Raw genomic sequence first — 19,414 nt, 5'->3', positions numbered from 1 at the left:
CCGTTGCGACGTAGGCGGCGTGGAGGAGGCGGTGGGGCGAGGGGCCCCGGCGGGCCGTTTATCCCGCCGCACGCCGCCGCCCCGGAAGCGCTCGCGGTGCGCCTCCATGCGCCGGCTCCTGGCAACCGGCGAGGCGAGGCGAGCGGGGCCCGGCGGCGCCCAGGCCCGAGGCTCGCTGCGGCCCGCCGCCCGCCGCCGCCGCCATGCTGCGGGGGGCGCAGGAGGGGCAGGTCACGGCCGTCACCCGGGCGCTGTCGGCAGGTAGGTACGGCCGGCTCCTCGGGGGGGAGCGGGAGCGGCCCGGCCGCGGGGCCGTAGCTGGAGCCGAGCCGCGGCCGGCGGAGGCGGCGCCTCGGGGAGGGGAGCGGGGCGTCGCTGCCGGGATCCCCCCCCGCTGCCGCGGCTGCCAGGAGCGGGGCTTTCCCGTGGTTAGAGCGAGGGCGTGCTGCAGGGGGAAAGACCCACCCCTGGAGCGCCCGCTCGGGCTGTGCAAAATCGTGCGTCTGCGGAGGGCTTTCCTCTCGGTTTTACTTCAGGTCGGTGCCCTTCACGCGTTGCCTCTGCCCGGGTGCTCGTTTCGCGGCGGTGCGTGAGCAACAAGTCGGGCTTCGCGGCCGGGGGAGTGGCCTGTGAGAGGGGGAGCGGGAAGGCACGGGAGAGCGACCCGAATTCGCTGTTGTCTGCCGCAGTTTCCTCCTCCGTTGCCAAAGCCGGGAAGATACTAAGGATCGTTTCACGTGGGCGTTCCTTTAACTTGAAAGCACCTTTCCAGGTTGGAGAACGCAGGGAAGCGTTTGGAAGATAGCCGTCTGAGAGGCATGTGTTCGGGTTCTTGCAGTCTAGCAGTCTGGTGGGTTTAGAGCGAACTGGAAGGTTTGGCAATGTAGCCTTGTGCGATGCAGTGCTTTCGTGGGGTTTGATGTAAAAGAAGTAAAAAAAAAAAAAAAAAAAAAAAAAAAAACAACAAAAAAAACCAAAACGCAGAAGGTGAAGTCGTTTTTATGTTTTTGCTTATAGCATCAGTACTCTGTCAAGTGGAACCTGTGGGAAGATGGTTTGAAGCATTTATTAAGAGGAGAAACATAAATGTTTCTGCCTCTTTCCAGGAGCTAGAAGATGAGAAGGAACTGTCTGAAGAATCAGGGGATGAAGAATTGCAGCTTGAAGAATTTCCTATGTTAAAAACCCTTGATCCAAAGGACTGGAAGGTATTCAGTTGATATAGATTAGTGTTATTATTTTTGCTGGAAATCTCCTGTCAAAGTTATCTGCTCTTCCCAGCTGCTAAAGATCCCCTTCCTCCTCCCCTCCCACCCCCATCTGAATTGGTTTGTGTCCATTACCGTTATGTCTGGGTTTGTATTTCCCAGGCATAACCAGTTGATGAAGGCAAACTCAAGTGCACAGCAGGATAAGATCTTCGTCTTGAACTGTTGTTTTTCATTTTACTGCCTGTAAGCAGTAAAAGTGTCTCCCCTCCCTGTTGCCGCCTCCTTATTCTGGAATTGCGTTAGCACTCTTAATATTAAAGACAGCAATTCAGTTCTTCAGTAATTGAACTTTCTGGGATTCAGTGCTTGAATCCAATTTAGATTAAGCTACTTGAATTTCTGTAACAGTGGCTTAATTTATTAATATCTGGTTATTCAAAAGTTATGGCCTTTACGACAATTGTTCTTTTTCTAATATTTGTTGAGAGAGGGAAGAATTCTGCCTCTTGCTTTTAAAAGATGGGGAGAAGAACTCTTTTTCTGCATGTGTTGTGGCTTTTTAGGTTGCATTTACCAGTGTTTATTAGGGGTTTGTTTTTGTTTTTGTTTTCCCCCCCCTCAGAATCAAGACCATTATGCAGTCCTTGGGCTAGGAAATATACGATACAGGGCTACTCAGAAACAAATCAAAGCAGCTCGTAAGTACCTTTCCTGCATAAGCATACCTTTCTTTCAGATGTACACAACTGTTTTCCACATGAAAATACATACATGCCACGGACAAGATTTTTGCCATTTCACAGGCCTAAAAATGCCTGCTCTTTGATTTGCGTTGCTTACCAGCCTTCTAAATTCACATCACAGCTCCAAAATCCCCAGGCCTAAAGCTAGGGAATTCAAAAATATCACTGAGTTCACATCTCAGCTTTCTTGCTTGTGGGTTTTTTTTGTCAACAACCTTGAGACTATAACTGTACGTTTCTGCATTTTTGAGTCTGCACCCAGGCTCAGTGAAAGGCAGAGAAATACAGCTAGCCCTGCCCTATGTATTTCAGTAGGTTGGTACTGAAAGCCCCCTTACAGTGGTTAGGTGCCACGTTAATGCTAGCGGATGGTTAAGAAGTATGCTACTGTTATCATTCTGATTAGACTGAGTGTTGCATGGGAATGGAGCAGTAGCTCTTGAATTTTGGGGTATTCAAGTAACAAAAAGTTACTTAGGCCAAGCTGAGAAGCTTGGTTTTGCTCTTCTTTGGTCATTTTACCGTGTGAAAACTGTAGAGTTCCTGTGGCTGGATCTCTGGGATGTTTCCAAGCTGTTAAAAACGTAGTCTTGTGAGGTTAAGTTTCCTTGCCATTTTGGGTAAGTAAACCATAGAACTTCAAGTGCCACTGTGCTGCTTGATGATGTCATGGGCCTGTGTCTTAAATCAAGACATGATTCAAAAGTGCATGCAGGTGATTGGGGGTATTTTGTGGTACTTGCATGTGAAGGAACACCATGTTGGGCTTCAGAACATTTTTCCTAGAAAGCAACGTGACCAAGAGTTGACTTTGCAAGAAGGATGCAGGTATTTAGTGGAGAAAGATTTAAAAGTACTCTGAAGATTGTTCAGTAGCCTTTATGAAATAAGCTGATGGTTTTGTGAGCTGATCTGGCAAACAATTGCCTGTGTAACTGTACTGGTATGAGTAGAATCACTGTCCCCAGTGAAAGCACAGATGAAGATTAAGTTACTCCCAAATGAAAATGGGTGGAAATCAGCAAATTACCAACTGACTCAGGAAATTATGTTGCCTCAGGTACATGTTGCTTAGCAGTGCCATCATGGAGCATGTGCTAATGTAGCTGTCCTGGTTTCGGCTGGGATAGAGTTAATTTTCTTCTTAGTAGCTGGTACCGTGTGTTTTGGATTTAGTGTGAGAACAGTGTTGATAACAAACTGATGTTTTAGTTGTCGCTAAGTAGCGCTTATCCTAAGTTAAGGATTTTTCAGTTTCCCATGCTCTGCCATCAAGGAGGTGCACAAGAAGCTGGGAGGGAGCATGGCCGGACAGCTGGCCTGAACTAGCCAAGGGATATTCCATACCATAGAACATCATGCTCAGTATATAAACTGGGGGAGTTGGCCGGGAGGGGCGGATCGCTGCTCGGGCATCGGTCAGCGGGTGGTGAGCAATTGTATTGTGCATCACTTGTCTTTTCTTGGGGTTTGGGGTTTTTTTCCTTTTTTTAGTTTTATTGTATTACATTCCTTTTCATTACTATTATTATTACTATATTTTATTATTGTTGTTGTTAGTATTACATTTTATTTTACTTTAGTTAGTAAATCATTCCTATCTCAAACCGTGAGTTTTACCTTTTTTTTTTTCCCATTCTCCTCCCCATCCCATTGCGGGGGGGCAGTGAGAGAGTGGCTGTGTGGTGCCTAGTTGCTGGCTGGGCTTAAACCACAACAATAGCATAGAGCAACACCTATTCTGGTGATGATTAGTGGTCTCACTACTCTTCTCGAGCAAGAACTGGGGCATCTCTCTCTTCAGGATCCTAACAGCACTCAATTATCACGCTTTAGAGATGTGAGTCTTTCTCACCAATATATACTGTGCTTTCCTATTTTTAACAAGGATTCTCATTCGTTTCTCAAAAGGCAGGTTGCTGTAACTACTTGCATGATATCTTCTCTCTAGTATTTTATAGTGAGCCAAGAAGGTACATTTTATGTTGTAGGATAATATGGCTAGACCTATTGGCAAAGATGTCGGTTTAAAATCTGGTTTTGCTGTTTAAACACGAAGACAACCTTGGTAGCAACTTTAGTAGATAATCTGTGTGTGTTAGTTATATCTCAGCATTTAAGGCCTAAGTAGAGAGAGAACTTGACCATGAAGTCTCGTGTGTGTGCTTAATGTTATCCATGGGTAAGTGCAGCAGTCTTCACAGGCTCATGGCTGTAGTTTCCTTGCTAGTTTCATCTTGGATTGTGTGCAGAACTTGAGTAAAGGGATACAATGCAATTTTTATTTTATCTGAACTACTTTGCTTTTCATTAAAAATAACAACTAAAATTACATTAATGATTATTCTTTATTTTTTCAGTGTGATTGCACAGGGAATTGTACAATCTTGCACAGTTAAGGTCCTGAAATTGCATTATGCATTTTGAAGCTAACTGTACACTTACAGTTACTGAAGGACTTCGCTATGCATAATAGTAGAATAAGTCCCAGAAAATCAGTACTTCTTCAGCTGATGAAGGTGGAATAGAGTTTCTGAGTTGTGGTTATTTTGTGTCCCAGCAAAGATGAAATAATTTAAATTATGACAATAGCATTAAATCAAAGAAAAATTCATTAACTCTTATCTGTTTTCTTCCTGATGTTTTTTGGTGTTTGGGTTTTTGCGGGTTTTTTTAAAGTATCTAATTAGAGAAATGTTAGTTGCAATTATTGTGTTACTTTGCAGTTTGTGAGAAATAAACTGTTGATGATGAAGCATTTCTAAACGTAATGTATCTATTTGCTAGATAAATCCATGGTTTTGAAACATCATCCAGACAAGCGAAAAGCTGCCGGGGAACAGATAGGAGAAGGTGATAATGATTATTTTACATGCATAACTAAAGGTAAGCAATTGATCTCTTTTATTATACTCTCTCAATCTACCTGATAATCTGAAATGTATTTGTAGTGCTTTATTAGGCTTTTAAAGAGTTGTCAGTTACTAAAAAGCCAGAGAAGTTCTTTTCCATTTTAGAAAACTGCCTCAATAAATCGAGATCACACTAACATAACTTCCCTCTGGGTAGAAGCAGTATGGGAATGCAGCTGATAGTCTGCCGTGCTACTTGGTGACAGAACGTGAACGCTTGTAGCAGCGTATGCAAAGATGAACCACTAGAGGTAGCCACATACCTGGGATAAACTGGTGTGCTCTAAAGTGATTCCCTTAAGACACCAACAGCAACTGGAAAAACTGAATTCTAATTCGCTTACTCTGCCAACAGAACATCTGTTGATTTGATGTAGGATATCAGTTTCTTCAGCTGCTCTTTTTTGCCCATGGATGACCGAGTGATAACATTTCCCTTCTTGCCTGTAGTGACCTAGAACACCAGAACCATAGGGAATGTTCTAGGTGTATGACTTATGCCTCTAGAAATGCTGTGGAGTTTGGCTTTTTCGTTTATTTTAAACAATTTTTTTTGACTCAGTAAGGTCCAGGTGGGAGGAAATCTTGGAATTTGTGTGTTCTAAACTTTCTTCTTCTGAGTGTCTTCTTACAATACTAGTTAAAATGTTAGATGATATCTTAGACAAGCTAATGATGTCTTGAGCCTCCTTTGGAGTTGTCAAAAGGAAAAAAGTTGCCAAAGGACTTTTTTTTTTCCTGTAGTCGCAATCCTGTCAGCAACCTGACACCTGAATTAAGGAATACGCTCTGTGTTCTACATGCAAGGAGCGAAATATGTTTCCGCTTGACTTCTTACTATCCAAGTTTAAGGATAAACAGAAAGGAAAGCACAAAGTGGCATGGAAGAGGAGTAATGCTTCCAGGCAGCACCCTGGAGGAAGGAAATGCAGTGGTAGGGAAGGGGAATCTGGAGTAGGAGTAAGTGGTAACGGAATGGAGAGAAGAAACTTGGAAAGGCAGGAGTCCATAGGTGGGATTCAAAGCTGGGTCTGACAAAGGAATGAGTGGGAGATACAGTACTGGGAGAACTCAGTCTGTGGGAGTAGAATTGGGTATCTCTATGGAAAGGACATCTTTTAAGTGGGAGAGGAACCAACGGATGTGTGTGGAATTTCTTGCATCAGGAAAATGGTATGAGGGTTATTGAAGCTCCTAGCTTGCAATGTAGAGGGTAATTGGGGTCATTTAGAGTATTGGCAGAGGCAGGTCCCTTCCCAGAAGGGAAGGGAAGACTAGCAGACAGCAGCTCATTGGTGGTCCCTTGGATTCCTTCCTCTCTCCATTACCACATGCAGTGGGATCAGTTTACAGAACCACAGAGCACCACAGTCTCCTCCAGCTTATCATGTAGATCTCACCTTCACGGTGCGGTGGTCTGCAGTCAGAGAAGCCCGTGAATGATTGCAATGTGAATTTGATTCCTTTGACTTTTCACTCTTATTGAAAGATAGTGGGTATTGTAGAACTGACAGACAAAGTAATTCCACACTTCTTGAGAGAAAACAAGAGTTTACTGAAGCGACAGTGTGTAGCTTTTTCCAGGTTATAAGATTCAGTAATGAGGTGCTCCCCAGCTGCAGAACTGCAAGAACAGGAAAACTGGGAGCGTGTGCATGTGTTGGCTAGTAGCTATGTGGTGTTTTATACTCCTTCCAAGTGTCCTGGTTTTGGCTGGGATAGAGTTAATTTTCTTCCTAGTAGCTGGTATAGTGCCCTGGTTTGGATTTAGTACGAGAATAATGTTGGTAACACACCGATGTTTTCGTTGTTGCTGAGCAGTGCTTACACTAAGTCAAGGACTTTCCAGCTTCTCATACTGCCCTGCCAGCGAGGAGGCTGGGGGTGCACAAGAAGCTGGGAGGGGACACAGCTGGGACAGCTGACCCCAACTCGCCAAAGGGATGTTCCGTACCATATGACATCATGCTGAACAATAAAACTGGGGGGAGTTGGCCAGGGGATGGCTGCCTGCTGCTCGGGAACTGGCTGGGCATTGGTCAGCAGGTGGTGAGCAACTGCACTGTGCATTACTTGTTTTAAATGTTCTCTTATCATTAGTATTATTTTCCCTTCCTTTTCTGTCCAAGTAAACTGTCTTTATCTCAACCCATGACTTTTACCTTTTTTCTGATTCTCTCCCCCATGCCACTGGGGGAGAATGAGCGAACAGCTGTGTGGTGTTTAGCTGCCTGCTGGGTTAAACCACACCACCAAGTCTCAATACAACTTCATCATGAGCTGCAAAAATTCTAATGAATGGCTCCTGTTCTTGCTAGTTCTGACATCATAGTAACTTGGAGACTGCTTTTACTCCATGCCTGTCTTAGTAGACTGTTTTGTCAATTTATCTGCAAGGATCTGGTGTAGGATAAAAGCCTGAAGGTGTCATGCCCAAATTCCCACTGCCTAAACTGAATTTACTGCTATAAAATTATTTTAAATATAATCTGGTTTGTTACATTGTAATGGTTAAATGTGGTGTTTTTCATAAGCATTTTCCTCCTACTTAGTTTAACAGGAATTGACAGCAATGCTATTTGGTGTCACTAAAAGAACTAAATATCAAGCTGTACAGAATGATAGATCAAACACAGATCTGAGAGCATCTTTTTAAACATTTAGAAGCTTTTCTGTAACATTCGCACCTTGTGGGGAAGACTCACTTTAGTCTCATGTTTTATGTCTGGTAACTTTTTTTCAGCTTACGAAATATTATCTGATCCTGTGAAACGACGAGCATTTAACAGCATAGATCCTACTTTTGATAATTCTGTACCTTCCAAAAGTGAAGCAAAAGAAAACTTCTTTGAAGTTTTTTCACCAGTTTTTGAAAGAAATGCCAGGTAAGCTATGTCAGACTGCCTCTGCTGTTGCTGCACAATCAGTATTTGCAGAATCTTCTGGCATTGTGTTTGTAACAAGTGTGGTTTTAAGGGATGCTGGGAGATGCATTAATTTGCTAGAACTGTAATACAAGTAAAATAGTGCGTTCTCTATTACTTCATTTTAAAATAAACTGAACTGTCACACTGGTGGCATTGAGTTTGACCGATGAGATTAAAAAACCAAAAAAGTCTGTTCTCAGCGCCATATTACTTACTGTCCTTTTTGTACAACACGTTGTTTCATCTTAAAATTATTTACTATACCAAGTGTGTGTATGCTACTGACTAAAAATTCCTTTTTTTATGATTTTCTTATGAGGGTGAGACATTAACAGAAGACAATAGTTATGTTCACAATTTAGCTGGTTAAAAGAGAAGATAAGTAACTATCAATATTTGGTGGTTCTCTCTTAAGGTGTGTGACTTTTTTTCTGCATTTGATTCATGCTTGCCAATTAACTTTGTATTAAGGCTGTCACAATAGAAGTTTATTTCACCTTTTACCTGTATGAAAAAAAAAAAAAGTGGTTTATTGTGTGAGGCACTTTACAACACATTCTGAACAATCCGTTGATTATTTAAAGTAGATTTATTGAATCTTTTATCAAGTATTCCAGAGATTCAGACCTGGATCTGTGGTTGTCAGATGGGTTGTTCCCTTCTCTGCTTGGAAATGGATGCAGTGTCATGGAATAAAAAATTCTAGAGCCTATGGAAGATTTCCCTCTTTGTAGGGAAAAAATGGAATGGAGGCAGAGCATGCATTATTCCCTCGTACTCTGTTAGAGTATGTGGGAAACTTCCTGTAGCCTACCACAGAGCTGAGTTATTCACAGAGCACCTTTTATCCACTTTCTGTAAGCTTTTCTACCAGGAGAATGTGTGTGGAGAATTGAATATCTACAAAGATAGCTTGTGCTCCATCAGGTCTCCTTGTAGGCACACCAAACTCGGGCAGGAGGAGTTTGCTTTTCTGGGGGAGCTCCCCAAAAAAGGCCCAATCTGGAGGATGTTTAGAAGGAACTCTCCCATTTTCTTCCTCTTTCCTGGTGCCCCTCTGTGTTGGTGGGAGGGAGCCTCTGATGTGTTATTTTGATTCCATAGTTAACACTGCCATGTTATGAAGTAAGATTATGTATATTATTTCTTGAATATATCCATTTATTTTCAGGTGGTCAAATAAGAAAAATGTTCCTAAACTTGGGGACATGAACTCATCATTTGAAGAGGTAGATGCATTCTATTCATTTTGGTAAGTTAGCCGATACCTCAGTTTCTATTCACAGTATTCAAGACGTGATATGAAGGGCTTGCAGACCCTTTTGTACGTAGGTTGTAGGCTGTGGTCTGTTCTGACCTACTAACATCACAAAATTACCCACAGCTTTTTGGTGCCTTCCACAAACTGAGCTGGCTTTCTTGTAGCTAATGCATCTATGTTGTAAATTCACAGTTAAAGCGGGAGCTTCTGACAGTTCTCTGACCACAATGGCTGCGAACAGAGTTGACCCACAGACTAGAAGTAGGGTTCATCTCACGTAACTTGTGTTTTTTTAGTGGAGGTGTCTACTAGGTATTTAAGCTCCCCTAGTTAAGGGAGGTCTGTCTAGTCCAGTAAAGTCAGTAGAGTTTATGGCTTAACTTACCTGACAAATACAGATGCTTACATAAAGATTAAAATTAATTTCTCTCTCAACTCTAAAGACTGCACTGTATCTCCACTGCCTGTAATGGGAGCTTAGACAACTGTACTGTAGACATTTAGAGTTGGTGAGACTGATTGCATCCTAAAATACACTCTGTCCTACAGTACAGATAGATGTAAATCAGTACTTTCAATAGCATCTTGTGTTTTGACTTAACACAGTGGAATCACTGTAGGTGCAGTATAATTGTAAATTATGTAGTATAAACTGTAAATAACAGTATAATTGCCTACAAAAACCTAATAGTAAAAAAGGTAGATTATTTGTAATAGTTTTGCTGTTTGGTTGGGTTTTTTTCATTCATTCTTTGTTTGATTTTTTATTTTTTTTTTTTTTACTTTTGTTTACTGTAGGTATAATTTTGATTCCTGGCGAGAGTTTTCCTATTTAGATGAAGAGGAAAAAGAAAAAGCAGAATGGTATGTAAGTAAAAAGAAATTTGACAGGAGACTGAGAGACTGATACAGCAAGATTTTTCCAACTTTCTATTAGACTGTAAGTCATACGAAGAAAGGTAGCTGAACTAAGACTGAATTCCACTCTCCCAGCTTAGTAGTCAGTCATGGACTTGAACTGGACTGACTGTGGGCTTCTCTTTGTCTTATTTGTGTAATTGAAGTAGTTCTTGCTTGCATCACAGAGGTGTTTCTGAGGTGCTTTGAAATGTGTTCATTTAAGTTCAGACTTGCAGTTCCAGCAAGTCCCAAACACAGGTTGAACCTGGAGCCAGAACAGAGTGGATGAGTAAGCAGGTATCATTTCTCTCTCCAACTCTTTATTAACTGTGCTGAGACAAGCGATACTTTCTAGAATTTAGAGAGATTAGTTCTGATGGCTTGATATTAATAAAAATTGTGTATTTGTTGATGTAGTGATAGTTGCTGAATTACTCAGACCATGTTGCCATTGGAAAACACATTCTGTTTTTATCCTTCCTACAGTTATAACACAGAATGTTCAAGTTAGAGCAGCAAATCATTTAGTCTAACACGTTATTTCACAGGACACAACCTTTCACTTAGTCATCCTTGTATAACCATAACTGGCATTGTATGAACCTCTTCTTCCAAGTTTGAATAGAAATCAATTTTGTAGTTAGTCAGTGGTTAGCTTGCTTTGTGGCTAAAAACTGCCATATTTAGGCTATAGCTAGGCCTTCATTCCTCTTCTCTTAATGCCTTTTCCTGCTGTTAATTTTTTTGAGCCTCTCTGGACCCAATGTTCTTGCTCCTGTGAAGATTCTGTGAAAGCACTGTAATCAATTCCATATCACTTGTATGTTTGATAAATTACACAGATTAATCTCTAGGCTTCTCATTGGAAGGCTCTTGAATTATTTGCATAGCTCTTTTTTGTGCTTATTCCTGTCATTAGTGTCCTTTTTTAAAAACATTTAGACAAATGGTACATAGTATGCTGTACTTCAGAGAGAGAACTACACTTCAGCTTTTGTTCAGATGGTCATGATTCTTGTTATCCCTTCTTGTCAAAGGTGATGTTGCTTGTGTTTTAAACCTTAAACCTTCAATCTACTCTTAGTAGTCTCCTGCTCTGTTACGGGGATTGTTTTCTTTGTTCTAAGGTATATTGTTCTGTATTTGGTTGTGTGGATGAGGATATAGACCCCCATTATTTGGGGGCTCAATTTGCCTCTTTCTTGACAGCACTGACAAATATTTTCAGGTTTAGTCAGCCAATTTTTAATCCATTTAACCTGAGCTGTATTTTACTCAAGTGAATTCAGCATGATTTTACTGGAGTGTCCCAGTACTTCATAGAAAGTGTTCTTTCTGTGCAGATGGGTTTATGTGACAGGACCTATATTCTGTAAAATGGAGATAATTAACATTGATTATATTGCTGCCCTTTAATTAAACTGTATACCAGCACTTCAGTTGTTTTGCTTGGGTTTAATGTTAGGTCAACAAGTGGACTGCATTTTGGAAATAAAGTCCATGACCTCATTCCCTGCAATGACAGATAAGCAGCATGTTTTGTCAAGTGTTTTGAAGGTTTATGTAATTGTGTAAACGCCTAGCATTTTTGACATGACCTTGGGGCCTGGAACTTCATTTTTTGAAGTATTCAGAGAAGAGCGTCTGTGTGGGGAAACTTTTAAAAAGTTTGTTGGTGAATTTCTAACAGACTGACACTGTAGGATATTAGCACTGAACTAACCATGCTTTCCCTTTTTAGTCGAGATGAAAGGAGGTGGATTGAAAAGCAGAACAGAGCTGCTAGAGCACTGAGAAAAAAAGAAGAAATGAACAGAATCAGGACACTTGTTGGTGAGCATGCAAACTGCTGGTTTTTTTGAAGAGGGATTTGTTAACTAACAGTGGAAATCTCCTGTTTTTATTTTGTACATAATGCATCCTTTCTTCTGCCAGACAATGCATACAGCTGTGATCCCAGGATAAAGAAATTTAAGGAGGAAGAAAAGGCAAAGAAAGAAGCAGAGAAGAAAGCAAAGGTAGAAGCAAAACGAAAAGAACAGGAAGCAAAAGAAAAAGTAAGTTAACTGCTTTATTTGGGTTGAAAAACCCTGGTTCATTCACACCTGATCCACTGCTTCAGCTTCTACATGTGTCAGAAAGCTACTGTTAGAATTATATTGGGGTTTAAAGATTTGTTGTCTTCGATTCCTGTGCAACAGGCAGTGCAAGACTGACAGCCGTTTGAGAATGAGATGAAAACAAGGAGCACAGATCTGAAACAAAAAAAACTTCTAAAATTGAGTTCTGTTGTTGCATACACTTCCTCTGGTTTAGAGGCAGTCATTAAATTCTATGGCCTACTTTCCTTTTTCATAAAATGGATACAGCTGCTTGCCTTGTGCATATGGTCTGTGAATGGTTGATTGGTATGAAACACTTTGAGGTAACATAACATGTTTGATTAATATTAACAGCTTGGAAAAGATGGCTCCAAAACAAGTACCAGGAATGAAAGGGAACTGTAAGGTGCTGAAAAGTGACTTAAAAGACAATACCGGAGCACTGCAGGATTCTATCTTAATAATGATGCAGGAGAAATATTGGACCACTGTGTTTTTCAAAGCTCATATTCTTGGGGCAGGCATAGGAAATGTCATACAGTTTTGTAACTTCGTTGTCAAGGAATCAAGGAAGTCAGGATTTATAAACTAGGGGTCCTTATAGTGAGTATTTGAGTTAATGCCAACTGGTATATGTTTCTTCACCTCCCTCAAAATCCTTGGAAAACCAAACATTAAAGTATGGATGTATTAAAAAAAACAACAAAACCCACAACCAAACAACAACAACAAACCCCCACCAAAACCAGAAACACCACATTTTAATATTGAATGACTGAATGACCCTATAACAGTGTGGCTTTGTTGATTTTTTTTGTTTGTTTTTTCCTTTTGATTGCAGCAAAGACAAGCAGAATTAGAAGCAGCACGGTTAGCAAAAGAAAAGGAGGAAGAAGAAGTTAGGCAACAAGCATTAGTAGCAAAAAAGGAAAAAGAGATACAGAAAAAAGCAATCAAGAAAGAAAGGCAAAAACTGAGAACGACATGCAAGGTATTTAAATATTATTATAGTGAAATACAGGTTACATCAGTGAAATTACTATGTGTGTTTAGATCGGACCCTATCACACGCTTGCGTGTTCTTGTGGCTGGAGATGGGTATGGAAAGTGGGTTTACTAAAAAGCAAAATACTAAAACACATACTTATCATATGGTTTATATGGTTTTGAGTTGTAAGTAAAGCTGACCAAATAGGTCCAAACACAGTAGTGGCTGAAGAATGCTGTGTGTTAAGACTTTGTCTGAAGGAACAGGACAATAAAGTTCAAGAACTTTGTAGAACATGTATTTCTGCTTCCAGAACTGGAATTACTTTTCTGATAATGAGGCAGATTGTGTTAAAATGATGGAGGAGGTGGAAAAGCTTTGTGATCGTCTTGAGCTAGCAAGGTAAGTCTTCCTGCTGCTGATTTCTGCTCGTTTTGATACCCATCTTTCTACTAGCTATCCGTTGTAACTTAATAATTTATTTTTAGTCTGCAATGCTTGAATGAAGCACTTACATCCACAACAAGGGAAGGAGGAAAGGCGGCTGTAGTAAAACAGGTAATTATGCTGAGTGTCAAATCAAAATAACAGAATAATTTGATTTGTGAAATCTACATGACCAAATCAAAGTAAGATACAACATAGCTGCTGTGGAATCCTGCCTGTTAAACACAAAGACCTGAGTTTCAGAGTCCTCAGGCAGACTTGACCTCTGCTTCATTTTACATAGTGCAGTTCATGGCTGGTGAAATAACCAGGGCCAGCTGAGAAAAAAATACGTGTTTTTAATTAGTAAAGGACATAAAACCTACCATTTGTACAGTATACAGAAACAGTAGAGGAATTTAAGTTTTGCCCAACAGGTAGCAATTACCTAGAGGGGAAGGAGGGCAGTCTTAACCTATTCTGTTATGCAATAAAAATCCTAGCCTAAGTATCCATGACCTGGGGCTAGATCCACAAAAGGACTTAAGTGCTGTAGGCTGTAGCCACTGGAAGGGCCAGTGGGTTGGATACCAAAGTATAGGAAAAGCAAGACGCTTGTGATCAAGATTTAGAAAACTCAGCAAGGATCTGCCTAAATTTTGGCAGCAGGGAAAAGCCATTTGGACTAATAAGGCTGAACCCATGTCCTGCAGAAAGTGTAAGGTACTTTCTCTCATCTGCTTTGGATTCACAGCTGTGAACTTTCTTTCCTGGTGAGGAAGATGATCTGTTCCCATCCCAGCGTCAGGTTTACTCATCAGACAACTTAAGACTCAAACCCCTCTTGTTCTACAGGAGACTGAATCCAATCTTCCAGTCTCCAGGAGAGTGTTCCAAGCACGGGACAGTCACTTTTCTGTCTGTTAAAACTGTTCTACTTTTGCATTAATAAAAGTTATCTATCAGATAACTTTCCTTTTGCCAGGAAGATTTTATTGAGATAGACAGCGAGAAACCTAGTTTGAGCATCCTGCCAACAGGCATAAACACATAGCTTTTTTAATATTGCCAAGACTGGACTAGGCATACTCAGAAGCAGATACCTTAAAGATATGTCATGCCACAGTCTCAGGATGTCATTACAGTTCACAAAGGTGCGATCGATAACTTAAGTTCTGTTGAATTGCTTGCTAACAAACTACATGGAGCTATCTAACCCTGAGTAAGCACTTAGTAACTAAAATCTGGGTTGTTGCAGTTAATGCTAACTTAGTACAACCATAGTAACTGAGAATTTCAGGCATAACCAAGCTTGGGTAGCAGTTAGGTTGGAAGATTTGGGAGTCAATGTATTCAACAGGGATGTTTAACTGCCCTCACTAGTCACTTTAGGTTCTTAATACTTTTGTGGATCTGTCCCTGTAAGTCAGGTGTTAGCATGGACATTCACACTAGATTCAAGAAATTTTGCCTTAATCCTGGGAGCGTTCACTTAATTTCCTAGTGAACTTGTGATGGATTTCTGCCGTAGCTCCTAATCTGGGATGGCCAAATTTACATGCGGGATGGAGGGAAATAATACTGGAGCAGATAAGCTCCTCCATTTCCTTATGTATCATGTACAGAACAGAAACTAAGCAAAATTCAAGGCTCAAAGCAATGCCACAAAGAGGGGTTTGTGTTCGCTGTAAAACAAAAAAATAAATAAATAAATAATGCTTGTTTACAATCCTTCAGATAGAAGAAATAAATGAACAAATAAGGCGAGAGAAAGAAGAGGCAGAAGCTCGTATGCGCCAAGCAACAAAGAGTTCAGAAAAGTCATCCACTGGTGGTGGAGGGGGAAGCAAAAATTGGCCAGAAGATGATTTACAGTTGTTAATTAAAGCTGTGAACCTCTTCCCAGCAGGGACTAACTCGAGGTACTTCTCAGGTTTGGTGTTAAAAGCACTACTAACAATTTTTAATTAAATAACAAGCATGATACAACTTCTTTTCAGACCATCCTGAGTTTGATGTCAGTATAAGGACTCCCTAAACTTCCTCCTTTTCCTTGACTGTTGAGTAGCCTGTGGTTTGACTTCTCTTGGTACCATGCTCTGTGTGTCACTGGAGTTCGCTCTGGTCCTGTATCTTGTTTCCCCCCAAACTTGGTGCTGAGGTGCATGTTTGCACAGAGCTTACTTCAGGATAGGCTCCAGTCATTAAAACAGAGAACAAAACCGGAACAGTGACCATGATGCAGCTGGGTAGGAATACAAGTGTGTAAGCTACTTCCAGTAGCTCCACAATGAATGTGAGGCTGGTTTCTCCTCTACACTGTAGGAGGAAAACAGCCAGAGATATGAGTTAAGTGCACCAGCTCTCTTTAGGGGAAAAGGGAAAGGCTGGGCTTCACAGAAAACAGCACTGGCAATCAGCTTACTAATAAGCATCAAACAGGAGCATGCCTTAAATCCTGTTCTTTCCCAGGAGTGAAATGCCTTCTTCCACTTAGGATTCACAGATTTGAAGCCTCCGTTACAAGATGTGGATGCTTACTTTTAAAAAAAACCAAGCTGTCGTACTCTTTATGGAGATGATACCAATACCTGTTTCTGCACTGCAGCTCAGCAGTCACGAGTATTCATTGAGAACACAGGCCTACATATGATCCTACTGTCTATCAAGTGCAAATATTCCCCTCCATTTCCTAAGAATGCACTAGGAATAATTTGGGGGCTAGGGCTGTTCCAGGTCTCTCCTGTTGAAGCCCCTTTACCTGGTGTTTAGGTATTCTTTTTGAGGGCAGTGGAAACACGGTTAGTAACTTCTCAGCCCTTTCAGTGCAGTCTGCAGTATTTAATGTCAGAAGTGTTTAGGGAATTCAGGAAAGCAACAGCTGAGCAGAGTTTTGAGGATTACAGGTTTGCACTTACACACATATATTCTATCCTGTCCTTCTTCGATATCAGAAGCCAAGGAGCTCACCTAAGCTGACTGAATTCTTAAGGGAAACTTCTGCATTTAGCGACTGAAAGCTTTACAGGATAGCTACCATGACAGTTTATCTGTATTTAAGTATGATTAAACTTACTTAAGAGTTGATATAAATGTGCATGGGAGCTTGAAAGTAGCTTGTAGGAAGATACGCTATTATGTAATACGCTGGTTTACCCTATCTATTCTTGCTTTAGGTGGGAAGTTATTGCCAATTACATGAACTTGCACTCTGCTACTGGAATAAAACGAACAGCAAAAGATGTCATTAATAAAGCAAAGAGCCTCCAAAAGCTTGGTATCTCTATTACCTTATTTCTGTAACAAGATTGTCTGCATGCTTCTATACAGCTTGATTTTCTTTGAACAGCATTGAGTTTTTATTATGAGAAAATCCTCTATATATCCCTAAAAGAAATGTAGTTCAGATGGAAGATTTAGAGGAGTATTTATGTAACTCAGTATTTTCAGCCTAATACCTATCATGTAAGTCACCACCTCATGAGTGAATCTCAGGAATTCTTTTAATCTAACTTGATGCACAGATGTCTAGGCCACATGCGTTGCCTAGGCTCCTCTACACTCAGAGAGGGACTAGCTGGCCTCTGAAAAAGCTCTCTACAAAGGAAGGCATCTAGAAAAATGAAATTGATGAAGCTATAGAGATACTTTAAAAAGATAAATAGGATTCAGCAACAGACTCAGACACCTGAATTAAGGTGGCTTATCTCCTCTTGTGGTAAATGGAGCCTAAAGAGCTTGGATAACAAGAGGAGGCTCTTGAGCAAGTTCTTAAGGAAAATCGAAACATTCCAAAAAACAGTTTAAGAAGTTTCTCCATTCCAATACCTACACAAGGAGGACCCAAGCTTTCATACTGTTCCCGACTGCCCCTCTAACACACTGGTACTCTGGGTGTAATATGCAGGTTTTGTGCCACAGACCTTACTTGATAGAATAATCCCTTTTGATTTCAGTGAAGTTGCAGATTCAAGCTTAAACTTATACAGAAAAAGTACTCATCTGAGCAGTATAAAGCAGGATCGGGGTTGGAGAGCCTGATACTTTGAGTACAGTTTATTGGACCCTGATTTATTATTTTTTTTAATCTACCACCCTCTTTACCATCATTTCAAAGGAAGTAGGAATTAGGTTTTTTGATTATGTGATTATGAGTTTACAATAATCTGCTACACAGTGTTTTTATTATTACATCCAGCTTTAATTTTCTTGTACTAATTATTGTATTCAATGTCTGTTGCTCATAGACCCTCATCAAAAAGATGATATAAACAAGAAAGCATTTGACAAATTTAAAAAAGAACATGGTGTGGTGCCTCAGATGGATAGCGCTGCCCCCTCGGAACGATTTGAAGGTAAAGGTGAAAAGAGAGACCTTCTTGCAGAGTTGCGTCCCCTGTGCATCTTAGTAAGAAAGTAATCCAGAACTTAAGTACTTAAGACTTACTTACAAACAAACTTAGTTGTTACAAACTTACGTAGCAAGTAAGAAAGTGATCCAGGCTCTGTTACTGGATTTGAGGGTTTCTGGTACACACAGTACAAGCCATAGCTAACTAGTGACAGTTTGAAATGCTTCCTGGTGAGGCAACAGGTTAAGGCTGATGCTGAGATTATCTGTTCCTCAGAGGGTGCTACATTTTCAGGTAAGAGTAGGCCTGAGGGGATGCACTTGAGATACAGGATCATCCTACAGCTAAGCTTTGGTCTCCTGTTAAACCCCAAACAACTCCAAATTTTGCAGACGCTTGCAGAAGGCTGTGTTTCCTTACTTAGTGTTCCTTACTGAAACGCAAAAGGAAGAGCTACATTGCCGCCCTAACACTACTTAACAGGGCAGCTGCAGTGATCTAACACTCAGCTGACAATGAAAGATGTTACCTTCTAACTTCTCTGTGCTTTATTTAAAGATCCCAAGGGCCACTCGTCCAGTCAGTTTCGGGGTTGGTTTTTCTTTTCTTTCAGGTTTTTAGTACTGGGTAGCCCTTGGGACAGACTAATTGGATCACAAAACTGCAAGGATTTTAAAGCAACTATAATAGATTTTACAATATTTTCTTGGGCTTATCTCATAGATTCCTTATTAATTTTTTTTTCTTACTGTCATTTTTGCATTTAAAAACAGGATCACCTTTAGATTCATCCCCTTGGACTACAGAAGAACAAAAGCTTTTAGAACAAGCATTGAAGACTTATCCAGTAAATACTCCCGAAAGATGGGAGAAAATAGCAGCAGCTGTTCCGGGCCGGTCAAAAAAAGACTGCATGAAGCGATACAAGGTAAGGTACCTCACCTCCTTCTAGGATTGTAATTAGCTCAGGTCTTGTTAGAATCCTTTGCTTTTACTGTTGCTTTCCCTACCAGAGACAGTATCTGACAACTGCAAACTAGCACAAGATGGAGCCTTATGGGAAGACTTTTTTTTTTGGTGGTAACTCAACCCCAAAAGAGCAGTAAGGACTAAGTTTTCCTCAGTGAAATTAGTGGCTCTGGAAGCTGGGAAGGAAAGTCTGTCTCATGAGATCTGCCTTACAGTTTGACAACAAGCTCTTGTAGATGGTGAAGTCCTATCCCTAGCCTCCTGCAGGTAAAGTTCCTGCTACAGGGGAAGCAGATGAGCATTGACCTTCCATTAATTTATTTGTTTCTATGAGAAATTGTTTTAAGTTATTAAACTGTCTAGATTCCTCACTCTGTTGAGAGCTAGAGTGTTTCAGGCTGAATATATGTAGTGTTCAAAACCACAGCATTGTTAAGAAGTTCCACATTTAGATAAGGGTTTTTTTGGTTTTGTTTTTTTTTCTCCAACTCTCTAGGAACTCGTTGAAATGGTCAAGGCGAAGAAAGCTGCTCAAGAACAAGTGATGAATGCTACTAAAGTCAAGAAATGACTCTTACTGACAATCTTTGTTTTATAATAAAAATGCAAATACTGTACATGTT

General features: G+C 40.7%; 1 protein-coding gene across 2 annotated transcripts; it reads left to right on the top strand.

Moving 5' to 3' along the window:
• Positions 1 to 81: 81 nt before the first annotated feature.
• On the top strand, positions 82 to 19,408 carry DNAJC2 (DnaJ heat shock protein family (Hsp40) member C2). Of its 2 annotated transcripts, none has more exons than XM_030015244.2 (17): positions 82 to 261; positions 1,018 to 1,208; positions 1,834 to 1,909; positions 4,742 to 4,840; positions 7,610 to 7,751; positions 8,965 to 9,045; positions 9,853 to 9,918; positions 11,696 to 11,787; positions 11,890 to 12,011; positions 12,898 to 13,047; positions 13,358 to 13,446; positions 13,533 to 13,602; positions 15,208 to 15,392; positions 16,647 to 16,747; positions 17,718 to 17,825; positions 18,596 to 18,750; positions 19,288 to 19,408. In XM_030015244.2, the coding sequence occupies exons 1-17, from the start codon at positions 204 to 206 to the stop codon at positions 19,360 to 19,362; spliced, it is 1,860 nt and encodes a 619-aa protein (XP_029871104.1). In that variant the 5' UTR covers positions 82 to 203; the 3' UTR covers positions 19,363 to 19,408. The 2 variants fall into 2 exon arrangements, with proteins under 2 accessions (XP_029871104.1, XP_029871105.1); XM_030015245.2 differs by having other exon boundaries at positions 125 to 261; positions 1,107 to 1,208.
• Positions 19,409 to 19,414: the final 6 nt, after the last annotated feature.

The sequence above is a fragment of the Aquila chrysaetos genome, chromosome 5, assembly GCF_900496995.4.
Source record: "Aquila chrysaetos chrysaetos chromosome 5, bAquChr1.4, whole genome shotgun sequence".
In the NCBI taxonomy this organism is placed as follows: Eukaryota; Metazoa; Chordata; class Aves; order Accipitriformes; family Accipitridae; genus Aquila; species Aquila chrysaetos.
This window is presented reverse-complemented; position numbering and strand designations above follow the sequence as displayed.